Source organism: Sinohyriopsis cumingii, chromosome 17, assembly GCF_028554795.1.
Source record: "Sinohyriopsis cumingii isolate HCF-2022 chromosome 17, ASM2855479v2, whole genome shotgun sequence".
Taxonomy (NCBI): Eukaryota; Metazoa; Mollusca; class Bivalvia; order Unionida; family Unionidae; genus Sinohyriopsis; species Sinohyriopsis cumingii.
The window spans coordinates 75,238,557-75,252,162 of record NC_142977.1 but is presented as its reverse complement, the minus strand read 5'-3'; the positions used below and the strand labels follow the sequence as shown (position 1 = coordinate 75,252,162).

The window sequence follows — 13,606 nt, the reverse complement described above, 5'->3', positions numbered from 1 at the left end:
TTGACAGGGAAATGCATTGTTTTCAGTTCCAGATTTTCCTATTGCATAAATTTTATTGTTACATATATTCTTCACTAGTGTCTTGTCAAACCATTTTTTTAAATAATTTTTCTTTCAGAGAACTATACTGTAGAATTTTTTTTCAGCAGTATATTTTTAAGTTTAAAAAAATGATTTGATAGCAGGCAGACTTAATTTCTGGCATTTCTGGTAAAGTTTGAGGTTAAAATTTTTATTTGATCAGGTCCTTAGACTAGTACTGCGGGAATGATAATAAAAAGTTTGTTGTTACTCTATTTATTTTTATAAATTACGTCTTATGCCACACATATTTGAATAGAAAAATCATTTATTGCTATACACTATAAAAAAGCAGGTGAAGTGAGGGACTAATTGTATTGCCTATATAATAGAGGTTGGGCACTCATTTAGTTTTATGGCAAGTCCAGGAGATAAGCTTTCATATCTCCTTTGTCTTTTTTGTTGTGATTTGTGGCTGTAGAGTATTTAAATAATTGGGAAAATGCCATTTGAGTTCATATGTCCACCACATCTGGCAAAATACAGGTATTTTAAGCATACATACATACATACATACATACATATATATTTATTTATATATGTGTGTGTGTAATGCTACTATTTCAAATACAGCAGTAATATAAACATTTATAGGATAGCCTGTCCATTTGATTATTTTAATTTATTTTAACAATGGGTTGTTTTCACAGACGTCATGATTGAGTACGCAAATACCCACAATGCAATGCGCTCGCACCTTGTGCCACCATTTTGAGTCCCTAACAAACCTTTGTCAACATTAGTCATCATGTATATTCAAGATAATAGTCTGATTTAACTGTCGATAAGGTCATTTAATTAACTGAAACAATACATAGATTAAACTTGAAATTATGTGCCCTATAGAACGAAAATAAAAATGAGGCTGGAAGTTCCCTTGCTTTTATCGAAAGACAGAATAGTGAATCTGAACCGTAATCATGTTTGTTGCTATCAAATAGAAATGCATTCTTTTTTTTACAAACTGACAATATTGACGTTTTTAAAAAGTGTCGTGTCATATCCCTAAGCTTGTCATCTTGAAAGAGTATTTCCGGACAATAATTTTCGGGATACAATATCAGTTATGAATTAAAATTTAATAGCATGTGTTTTATGCCAGAACTTTAATTACAAATACTTTTCGCGACAACAGGTGTTTGTACCAAAGACAGTTGACAAGCCAGTTTAATTAGTATGGTCAAATATTGTATTTGTTGTGGAGATGATGGACGTAGGATGATACTGAATGAAAGCGATAACCGTTCAAAAAGACGTTTCATCTTCAGTGTATTCAAATGAAACACGTGCAAAACGGAACATGACTTTGTTGAATGATAACCAAATGATTGATTTCAGCCCATGAAAATTGAAAATCATTAAATGTTTATACTTGTTTGTGTATCCATTTGTTTAGGCGTTTGTTTATCAATTGATCTATTTGTTTATGAAAGAATAACAAAGATTGTTGAAATTTAAATGTTTTAGAAAAGGAGATAAGTCATGCATTTGGTCTTGTGCGGTTGACATGCGCAACATAATGTGATGTATTATTATTATATTCTTACGCACAAAATGAGACGTGCCTTCGTAATTATGCAGGAAGAACAATGTTATTAGGTGCCGGTTTGAGGGGCTAGGGGCTCAAAATGGCGGATATGGAGGTACACACGTTTTGTGACATCACATGAAAACAACGGATAAGTGGAAGCTTTTAAAACTCTTTTTCATAACAGAATACCAGTCCAAAACATTGATAGCATAGCCAGTGTTCATTCCAGAATTGGAAATAGGTTGCAGTGGGATTATTTAGAAGCAGCAAGGGTTGCAAATATAAGCGCATGCTATTCAGTGTGGGTTGTGGCAATTCAGTCTAAAATGAACCATAATAATCTTTTATCTTTTATTTTCTTGCATCTTTTATGTGTACAATAGATTAAACTCTTTGTACCAAAGAAGACAAATACCCTACAGATCATTGGCCCTACTGCACATAGTCTTGAATGAACTGACAAATTGCGCCGATTTCCTCTAAGTTGGTCTGCTTAGAATAGTGTTACCTCATGCAAGCGTCTTTGGACACCTCTACTCCATTTGCATGGAAGCGCCTTTTGACACCTCTACAAGATTCGCATGGAAGCACCTTTTGATGCCTGCTGTTAACATCATCCATTTTTAGCTGGTTTTCATAGCCCCACCTTTGGGGAAAAGCCCCCATTAGATACTATATTCATTTCTGCGAATGACATTTACGTCAGATCACGTGGTCGCTATTCATGCACTGGTTGATATCTGCTATTTAAAGTAACTGGGTCGTAATCTCCACTCTCAAAATGGCGGCCATGGATTTCATTCAGTACGTATGAAGTTTTCACGATTAGAATCACAACCACGAAAGATTCAATAAATTAGGTAAAGTCTCTGATATTGATGTAGGCAGCAATTAGTTTTTATAATTTATCAGATTCAGATGACGTAGTGATGTAGACGCACACGAAAACCTTGTAAATTTCGAGTATCGGAAATGGCAGCTACGGTTGGTCACGAGGCCTCACTGACATGACGGTGAACGAGTTCTCTCTCGATTTTAAAGCACATAAAAAAAATTCTTCCGTGAAAAATAATTACACAGCTATAACAATCGGACTTTACTCTTAAATTTTTTCACATATAATATATGTATACCAAAAATGTAGAATGGTTAAAACTGCTGTTAAACGTAACATACACTACATTGCTTAACATTTCACAGGCAGGATTTTATTCAGTACTTATGAAGTTTTCACGATTAGAATCACAACTATGAAAGATTCAATAACTTAGGTAAAGGCTCTGATATTTATGTAGGCAGCAATTAGTTTTTATTGATTATCAAATTCAGATGACTTAGTTATGTAGACGCAGACGAAAAACATGTAAATTTTGAGTATGGGAAATGGCAGCTACGGTTGGTCACTCAGCCTCACTGACATGACGGTGAACGAGTTCTCTCTCGATTTTAAAGCACATAAAAAAATTCTTCCATGAAAAATAATTACACAGCTATAACAATCTGACTTTATTCTTTAATTTTTCCACATACATGTATAATAGATGTGTAGCAAAAATGTAAAATAGTTAAAACTGCTGTTAAACGTAACATACACTACAATGATTAACAGTTCACAGGCAGGCCTATGCGTATGCTGTCAACTAGGTAACGTGTTCTATATTTAGCGTGCTGCACTTTGTCACTATGCTCTATGAGGTAAAGGGTTAATTTGTGTTTTTTATGTATGGCTGTATTTTGTACTTGACCTTATCCAAAATCAAGTTCATTGTGTACTTGACCAGTAATATTTACTTTGAAAATAACAGAATACATAGTATGGTATACATGTTTTTAGTCTTGAATTTGTCCTTAGAAACTTCTAGAATGGAAAATTCCATTAAATTGACAGAGCATTTTCAGAAAATGGTAGATGCGAGCTAGGTCAAGTAGAGGGGTATATAATTTTGTTTACCTTTAAAGTTATTCATTCTTGCCTTAATATCTGAAGTAGAATCGTTCTTATTCTTGTGTTCAGTTTCTCATTTGGGTGGATTTATTTATTCAAATTATTATTGACAGGAATCATAAAGTCCTCAATAATATTCTTAGATTGGAACATTAATTTGGAATTATAGTGAATTCAGACAGGGACATTTTGGACAGTATTATTATGATACACCAAAAGACTTAGTGCATCATCACAATCCAGGCTATTGGTACTTTAGCATATTCTAGATTATGGGGACTTAGACAAATTCAGTATTTGAATTTATATATTTGGAATGCCACTGGAATTCAATTGGAACTTCATACATTTGGTCTTGTGATAGAACTTTTGGGACAATTTGGGATTGTTTTCACAATACTGTAAGTTCTTTTAAAATTGTTACTAGACATGGACTGAATTTAAATGGAGATCTGTACATGATAAAGACTTGATGTACAATTGAGAACTCAGATAATGCAAGAGTATGTATGTATGTATGTGTGTATGTATGTGTGTGTGTGTATGTATGTATGTAGAGAGAGAGAAACACACACACACACACACAAAGAGTTCTCTTCATTATAATACCATTTTAGATATGACTAAGTATATACCATGGACCTTGTGACCAAAATTATATCAATGTGAAATATCATGGGTTAAAAGAAATAATGTAAAGCACTGTGTTTTAACTTTATTTCCATTTAAAATACCAAAATTAAAATATACCGATCATTCCCACTGTACCATTTATCGGTACATGGCACTGTCCTCACTGTTTTATGATTTGAGTACATGTCATGGTTCTCAGTATAACCAAATTTGTCCCCTAGTGTGGTCAGTAGTTATAGGCCTCAGTTACCACATGGGGGGGGGGGGAGAGTTGGTTTCTGCTTTCCATTGTCTAACGAATCTGTTTATCATTAAGTTTTTTGATTTGGTAAATTTCTGGGCATTGTAAATTAATTAAATCGTACAACTAACTCTACAGTGGCAAAGATAAGTTGTAATATGGCTACTGTTGGAATAATTTGTTTATTTTGGGCATATGCTGAGACATCTGTTCTTCTTTAAATTTGTATCTGATTTGAGATTGTTTTTATCTGTCGATATCTAAATTGTTCAACAATTAAAATATACCGACATTTCATGAGTTAGCATCCTTTACAATGAATAAGTATAATTTGCAGTGGTCCAGTCAGTGTGTTCTGCTGAACCCTGTAACAGTTTGCAAGCAAAATTATGTTAAGTGTATTATTTGTTTAGTTGGATTAAAGCACATATGGTATAGTCCTGAATGAACTATGCTTAAAAATGGGCTTAACTAGTTTCGTTTTTGTTGTTTTAATGGCACATTTAACACATTGGCTGTATCGTGTAGAGGATATTAGAACTATGTGCCTTTCCCAAAGACATACAGCTGGCCTTGCTGGGTATCAAACCTGTGACCCTTGGATTACAAGTCTGACATTCTTCCAACTGAGCTACAATGGTCCTTTGGATTACCTGTATTTGAATGAAATTACAGGTATAAGTGAATTTGTACATCAGAAAGAGGTTTTTTTGTCTTTCATTATGTCAGTTAAGGAATTAAATTATATATTACATGCTATTTCAAAATGCTTCTTGAAAATAAATTTCAGGGAGGAAGACCTAAACGAAGTTGCATCACTGATATCTGAGAATTTTCTGCGACAGCAATCCCAGTCAGAGGAGCTCTTTGGGGCTATTGACCAGGAAGAAAGGGAGAGCATCCAGTCAGGTTTAGCTACCCTACCTGAATCCTCATATGCGGGATTTGAGAGACTAAAACCACCATCTAGTACACCAAACAGGCCTCAGGTTTGTTGCTGCTGTTAGAGCTATTTTATTATTGACAGTCCTTTAAAAGCAGGCAAACATATTCACATTATATGAGTCCATAATAGTCAATTGTCCTTTTAACAAGAGTCACTGCCCCCAGAACTTTTGTTCAATGGTTGTAGAATTTCACTTTTATTATGGCCTTTTTTGGCATTGATGCTCATGTCCAACAAAAATGTGCTAAAATCGTGCTTCTTGCTTTCATGCCCTCTCTTTATTTCTTGATATAATCAAATTTTCAGTTCTGCAGTGCTCAAAGATTATTTTTTTAGACACATGCCCAGGACTGGTGACTTAAAATAAACTCACAAGCCTTAACTGAAATTCCACAAGCACGGACTCCAATTTCCACATGCCCAAAATTTTCCCATTTTTAATATTGTCTCACAACATTGCAATAGCTACAAATCAAATATGAATTCAGTAGGCTTCAAAGGGGTTTAAAGGTAATGTAAGTGGAGTGGATGGTCCTGTGTTCAGTCTTATCTGTTGGATTCTCGGATTGAAGCCATTCAGAACCAAGTTCATGTATGTCGATGTTTTGTTTGCAGTATGTGCAAAGATTTAATATCCCCCCCTTTAAATTTTTTTTTTTGCTGGCGTGCTTTGCAAAGTAAAATTTCATCAAGGAAGAGTTCTGAAATTTATTTTTGTTGGGCTCTGCTGATAGCTAATTGCTTTCTTATTTGACTTAAAAAATTAATTACACTTGAAAACTATTCAGACAGCTGAAATTATTGTACTTTGCATTTTATGTGCACAGTGAAATCCAACTTAAAGAAATGTTCCCGCTGTTCACAAACTTGTCAAAGATATTATACATATGGCTTAAACATTCTCTTTCAGGGTAATAATATGTATTAACTTTTATAATTGTACTTGCATCTCTTTGATTTACCTATCATGGGTTATTCTACTTTCTGATCCTACCTATGTAAATTAACATGGTGGGCTCAACCACTGCAGCCTTCAAGCACATCTCACTAGCTATAGTCAGCCAGTTAAGTAATATGTGAAATGTTGGTTTATATCTGACCGCCTTGCCTTTAATTGCTGCTATTTAAACTGCCCAAGGGATAGTTATACATCTGCTCCAATCATGACTGTTTACTGTTTATATATGCTACATGTATCGAGCATCTACTGAAAGTGGTTGGGTTTTTTCTTCATTTTTTGAAGATCACTGAAAATTGTGTTCCGTCAAAACACAACGGTGAGTACAAAATTGTATTTTTAGCATGCCATGCCATGCTTCAGTCTGATTAAAATCGGATCTCAATTTCATGCAGGACAGTGGTGATCTGATTTAGATTGTGTGTTTTATGTTAGGTATGTCAGTGTGTTGAAAATACACTTGATTTCATCAGAAGTTTCCACAGGCAAATTATAAATTTTTCGACAGGCCCAATGGGCACCTCACATAGAATACAGGATGGGCCCAATCTATAATTAGAGGGGCCCTGGGCATCAGTCTATCATGTTTTTAGACCATTGGGTACGGGTGGTCAGTATGTAATAAAATCTTTGTAGATCTCCACTGAATGATAGACACATTGAAGGTAGTGAAGATATTCAAGTACAGTGGTTATTCATTTTAAAGATTCTTATATCATGAAATCTTGATTAAAGCACCTGCTTCTGATTCTTAGATGAAAAATGCATCTATTTTTCTACATAATTGTTTTTACATGTATAATTGGTATTGTAAAATGTTTTTTATACCACATCTTTCTTTTGCATTCCATGGCCAGGCCCTTAGTCGACTGCCACATAGAAATCTTGATAATCATGAGGAGGAGGAGGAGGATTTCCTAGGAAATGGGGAGCAAGGGGACCTTCAGGAGGAGGTCAGATTCCTGAAGGAGGCTAACAAGAAGATGCTGGTTCAAAATCACAAACTTCTAGCTGAACTGGAAAAACTGTCGCATGAGCTTCAGAGTTCCAGAGCAAAGGTATGAATGATTTACTCAATGGGTTAGTTCTCATGGGCTGTCAACAGTGTTCTCGGAGCCTTTACAACAATTTTTAGAATCTAGTTAACCGTTTTAACAGCTAGTAATGTTATGTGTGTCAGGTTTTTTTACTTCTTAGTTTAGGTGCTTTACATGGTTTTGACTTTACGTAGATGGATTTTTTATGTTAAAAATAATTCACATGTATCTCATAATTTTTATCAAAAGTGTATAAAAAGTGATCTTTCATAAATTCTGTGACCATTCTATAGCACTTTATTCATTTCATAATTTTGTAACCATTCATTCCAAGCTGCACTATGTTGCATACACAGGTAGTCTTTTTCTGCATACTTGCTTTATTTATTTATTAGACTCTGCATTTCTGCGACAGAAATGCAGACTTTTTCAACTCTATCGCATAAATTTTTTATTACACTCAAATTCAAGCATCTCTTTAATTAAGAGTGATGCCATCATATGTCAGACCTGCAGGTTTCATGTTGTGATGAGCTGTTAACAAGTAAAATAAAAGATGTTGTGATGAGCTAACAAGTAAAATACATGATGTTTCAATGAGCTAACAAGTAAGATAAAAGATGTTTTGATGTGCTAACCAATAAAATAAAGCAGTAGGATTTAAGATCTCTCTGAGTAACAGGAAATTAACTTTGTCTTTATTGGATGCATCCAAAGTTAGTGATACATGTTTAATTAAATTTGGGTCAGTTGGGGTTGGGTGTTTGAATCCCCCCGTTTTTACATTATGAGTGAAGTAATGTTGCAGGTGGTAATTAGAGGTATACCACAGATCAGATGGTTTTAACACAAATATTCTGGGGTAATGCTGATTAGAAACAGGTCTTGCTAGGATTTTAAAACTGGAGTCCAGGACTCCCATTTTCGTAAAAATAGGAGTCGCAACAGCAAAAGTTGCAGTCCCCTCCAGGGGTCAAGCTAGACTTGAATTTTAGGGAAAAGTGACTTCTTCTTTTGGACAGAAGATGGATAAGTGGACGCAAAGCAAGAAATGCAATATATATATATATATATATATATATATATATATATATATATATATATATATATATATATATATATATATATATATATATATATATACATACATACATACATACATATATACACCTCTCCCTCGATAACTCACGCACAATGGGGTCCACAAACATAGACTGCACTATAAGCAAGGTGCAAGTTACCAAGGGACCTCCAAAAATTGAGAGAATAAATAGCATTGACATCGAAAAAACCGTGGGAGGTTGCAGCACTAAGGAACTGGGCTGTTTATTGACTAAATCCTCATTTTACAATCACATCGATAATACTTTTTCATAACATGCTTTTTCTAATAAGTTTTTCGTTATTCTGTTTCAATAACATTTATTTTCAAAAATGTCCAGCATATGAAAGATTGTTCCAACTGGTTTCAACAACCGTCAAGTGTATGCGAAAAATCTGTGTATTACATCAGTGCTTTTTGTTTTCTTGATGAGTCTGGTTCTCTTAGTGGTGTTTAATATTATCCTGCCAAATCAGGAGTCCACAGAGCAGGGAACTAGACTAACTGTTGATACGCCACCAAACAAGGTTCCTTTTTTTCTTCAAAAACACGCGATGTTTATTTCATGAGTAAATCATCTACATTGAAACTCAATTTTTGTATTGTTCAGTTAGTACTATATTGATGTTGTGATTTTGTTGGAAGTAATAATGAAACTTTTTATAATCCTCATAGCTGCTAACCCTCATGATTTTGACGTGAATTTCACAACTTTTTTAGCGATTCATGGATTCACGCTGCATGCAAGAAAATCACAAATTCCCAAATTCTCAATTATTTTGAATCTTTAATAAAATAACCAATTTTCTATTAAGTGCTAGTTGTGATATCGGCACAGTCCGGTACTGCTGGTCGCACTTTTATTGGAACTATAGCTGATTGGTACAGTTGGCCCAGTTGCAAGCAATTTAGTGTATTTTAATCTATATGTATAAGAGTTGTTTTACAAATGCTTTTGAGAGAAGCTGGGGCCTAACCAGAATTTTGCTCTGCACATGTGCCGCCAACACTGATTTGAATTACCATTTGGCATTGCATCTTGAAAATGTCTTTACCAGAAAGAAACACTGATATACATCATGCTTTTTGTATGCAGTGTGCCACAAATTTTAGCATTGGGCATGGTTGCAGAGATGTGAGGGAGCACATTGGTAGCAAAAAGCACATAGAGTTTGGAAAAATTAAGAACTACCAACGCAGAAACATTGTGAGTTTTCTTGTTGAACTTAATCTACCTTTATCAGCTGGAGACCATGCTAAACATTTGTTCCAACAAATATTCCCAGACTCAAAGTTTGCTTCACGAAATTGTGTAAAAATTCACTAATTTTTAATCATATTTTCACTAATTACGAGCTTGGAGGGTTGGCAGCTATGCATCCTTGAGGACATCTCTAAGTGCCAGTTCAAGAACTCTGAAAATTGCTTGCTCACAATGGTCCTTATCTGTGAAATAATGTTCTTTATTTTACAAAGTATTCATTTTGCTTGGCTGCCTTGTTACCTTTGATCAGTTATGAAAGAGTCATTTAATTTAAGGTAGTTTCTGTTACATACACAATAACATTTATAAGTGTTTGATTGATTAAATGAAGTGACTTCATTCGACATACAGCCGGGGCAACTAGATTTTAAGTTTGTATGATTTTCTTGCCTTTTAACTTTTCTTTTATTCCTCCTCCTTGTTTTGATTCAAAAGACATAATTAACTCGATAATACAAAGAAGGCCAGCTTTTAATTCACTGCAGCAATACATCAAATACAGAGAAATGCTCGTGGACATAACTATTACGGTAGATTGACACATTTTACATTTACTTCCAAGATGATACATTGCATTTATGACAATTACACTTAAAAGGAACTGAAAGATAGAACTAGAACACAAATTTCAGTTGATAATTTTTTTAATTTAATTTGTATTTATTTATTAATGTACTGCTTCCACTTGACATAAGTGACATTTTCATTGATCAGAATTTCCTTACATATTGTTAAATGCATTGTACTAGAAATGTTGTTTGAAAAGAAAATGTAAAAAAATTGTTTGACCTATTTTTAAATTTGGTATTTCATAGTGTTGAATAAAATTTCCATGTCCTATCTACCGTTTTCAATGATAAAACGAGCGATACATAAAAGTTTCCTTTACCAATTTTGTTTGCGATTCTCTTCAAGTTCAACAGATAGGGATCAATTTTTGGGGTATTTTCTGGTTTAAAAAATGGGATCCACACTTGACCCTGCATTATAAGCGGGTTTGCGATTATCAGGTGCGAGTTATCGAGAGAATGGTGTATATGTTCTCTTATTTGAATTAAGCCCTCTATTTCCCAGTATTCATATTTGCATTTAACTTTAGATTTAAGCAATGCTTTATTTTCAAGTAGACAATTTTCTGAGTTATTTTGGCCATATGACTCTAAAGGAGAATAACAGAAACTACATTGTAACAAATTTAACTGAGGAACCAGATTATATTGCTGTAATTTCAGGTTAATAAAAATGCTTAATCAACTACCCTTAATCAATTTTTTAAACTTCTTTTATTTTCTTATACTTTCTAAAAGTTCACAATAATGACATTTTCAAAGATTTCTAAATATATGACAGGTCAGTTCTAAGTAACGATACAAGCCCCTGTGCACAGACGTGAGTACATCTAATTTTCGAAGGAGAGGTTTCCGTAATGTAATCACTCACTTTAATATAGCTTCATTACAACAGTCCATCGACAGGATTGCAAATTTATGGTTTATTTATTTGTCTACGTGCTTTTAGTAATTTTAGGCATTGGTCAAATAGTATCTGCTTTGCTGCTTTTTTCCATATTTTCACAAATACTTGTCGAGTCAGAAAACAACATAGACCTTACAATGCATCTCGCGAATTCCACAACCTAGCATTGTCCCATACGTTTCTGACCTACATATTTTGCATTTTAAAGTTAAATCTTTAATAAAATAATAACTAGGCTTTGCTTTCAATGAATTGTATATTTTTCTGAATATATTTGCCCAATGATATATGAAAACAAACAATCTAATAAACTGGTAAATCCCAGACTTTGGAATGTCCGCCATTATTTCCCGTTAGGCCTACTGGTTTACTTAGTTTCAAACTAATTTTATGACAAAATAGTGTACAAGAGGCAGTTCAGATATATCAAGATCACCAATTCTGATCTTAAAAGACAAATTGCTATTGACACACATGTTTTTATCATCAAAGGATAGCATGCAGAAATTGGGCAGTGATAGTTGCTGCCTACTCGGGAAAGGGTTAATGGTCAATCAGCTATCAAGACACATACGTGTGAATGGGCAAGAGTTTGTTTGTCAACGTAATTTACATCAAAACTAGGCCTAGCTACTGATGTCTTGATTAATATGTTTCACTGCAACACTAGAACTAACCAGGCTAATGCGAGGGGGCGTCTCAAAAAGTATGGTCAGTCAATGTACCTCTTAAAAAATCACAGGGCAGTTGTTTTCGCTTTCCTAACAGAAGAAGGCAAAGTTAACATTTTTTAGGTGACTTAGCCACCCACTTCGCTTGGTAGCATGACCTCAGGCACTCCCAAAAAACTATGAAAATTAGAAGAACTATTGGTTGCCATTGAGTTTAATTTCTGCATTCTTTATAACACAGGCACTGTCCATCAGAGTGGGACTGAATTTTGTCAATCCATGTAATTACTTATTCCAACCACAAAGTTAGACATCACACACTTTCTTACACTTAGCTACTGCCCCATCCGAACTGTCAATTCTAGCAGCTTTAGAACTCTTTTGAGTCTCGTTACAGTCTTCATAAATTTGCCGTTTAACCCCAAAATACTTATCCAAATTTGTGAATGGCATTTTGGCTAAGTCTGAGCATGTCTTGATTCTGAGGTCATGTGCACTGCTTATTCTGCTACATGCACAAATGAATACAATATTGAAAGCGAAAGTTGTTTATTTGATGTACTCTTATAAATGACCACATGTTCATTTCTGGGTCTTTCTGCCTCTAAATTCAATCACTGTAAATATTGGTACATTTTCCCACCCTGCCACCAGTCAGAGCCTTGGAACTTGCCATCCAGCTATTTCATCATGTTCTTTTGATGTACGCTTATAATGGACACCGAATTCTGTCATTGTAATTATCAGCACAGCTAATTGATCAACACATTTTCCCATAAAGTAGATTGCTGAAGCAGGACTGGCAAGTCTTTGAATTTTGCCACACACCTATCACATGCGTTCTTAGGACTAGCACCTAAGTGATTTTCTGCATCCTAGATAAAAATTGGCATTCAGATATATGTGATTAAGTGTTTCCAAGACGTCTGAAAAAAATTGGGAAGTGACTTTTCCTTTTAGTAAGGCTACAGCATAAATTACAAGTTTAAATGGCTTTTTTATTTATAGCCCATAAACATACACAAAATTGGTAAACATAAATAAACATGCACATGGCTGTCAGTGGTGCAGGTACTACCCATTACATTTAAATGATAAATGTCCATGCCTCTGATGAAGTAGTATATTTAGTAGCATTTATATGTCATCCTTGTATGTAGGGTATTTATGATTTCCACATGTATGTTGCATCTCAGGGAAAAACCCAAACTGACAAGAATCATTTGCAATGTATAATATACATCAGGTTATTTTACAGATAAATTGCTGACAAATTTAATTTAAACTGCAGTATTAACCATTGCAAACATATTTGTTAAAACGCAATAGGATTGTATTTTTTTAAAAAATAGTTTGCAGTTTTTAAGCCACGGTACAGTTTCTTAGTCAACATAGATCTTACAAAAGCATTCCATATACATGTCAACACAATATGTGTTATTGTATAATCTATTTCATTATGTACATTATGTAGCAGTAGGAAATAATATCTCAATGATCCTTTGGATGTCTTACCTAAATCATCACATATATTCAACAAAGACATATCTTCGCTAACTAAATCTGTCATAATAAGTGGTAAAATATGTACAGCAAATGAAACAATCACGTGTTCAGCAAAGTACATTAATCAGGGTTCCCACACTACTGGGAAATCGGGGAAAAGTCGAGAGAAATTATTTTTTTCTTCTCCCGACAGTGAAAAGTCATTGAATTTCGCA

General features: G+C 34.2%; 1 protein-coding gene across 3 annotated transcripts in view; it reads left to right on the top strand.

The window, feature by feature from the left end:
• LOC149779252 (uncharacterized) overlaps positions 1-13,606 on the top strand; it is a 132,623-nt gene that overhangs the window by 1,943 nt on the left and 117,074 nt on the right. For all 3 annotated transcript variants that reach the window (XR_016415594.1, XM_089939838.1, XM_089939837.1), the window contains exons 2-3: positions 5,222-5,420; positions 7,193-7,393. Coding sequence is in view for 2 of the 3 variants with exons in the window: in XM_089939838.1 (XP_089795964.1) it covers positions 5,222-5,420; positions 7,193-7,393 (400 nt within the window). In the remaining variant the exon portion in view is untranslated. The remainder of the gene's footprint in view (positions 1-5,221; positions 5,421-7,192; positions 7,394-13,606) is intronic.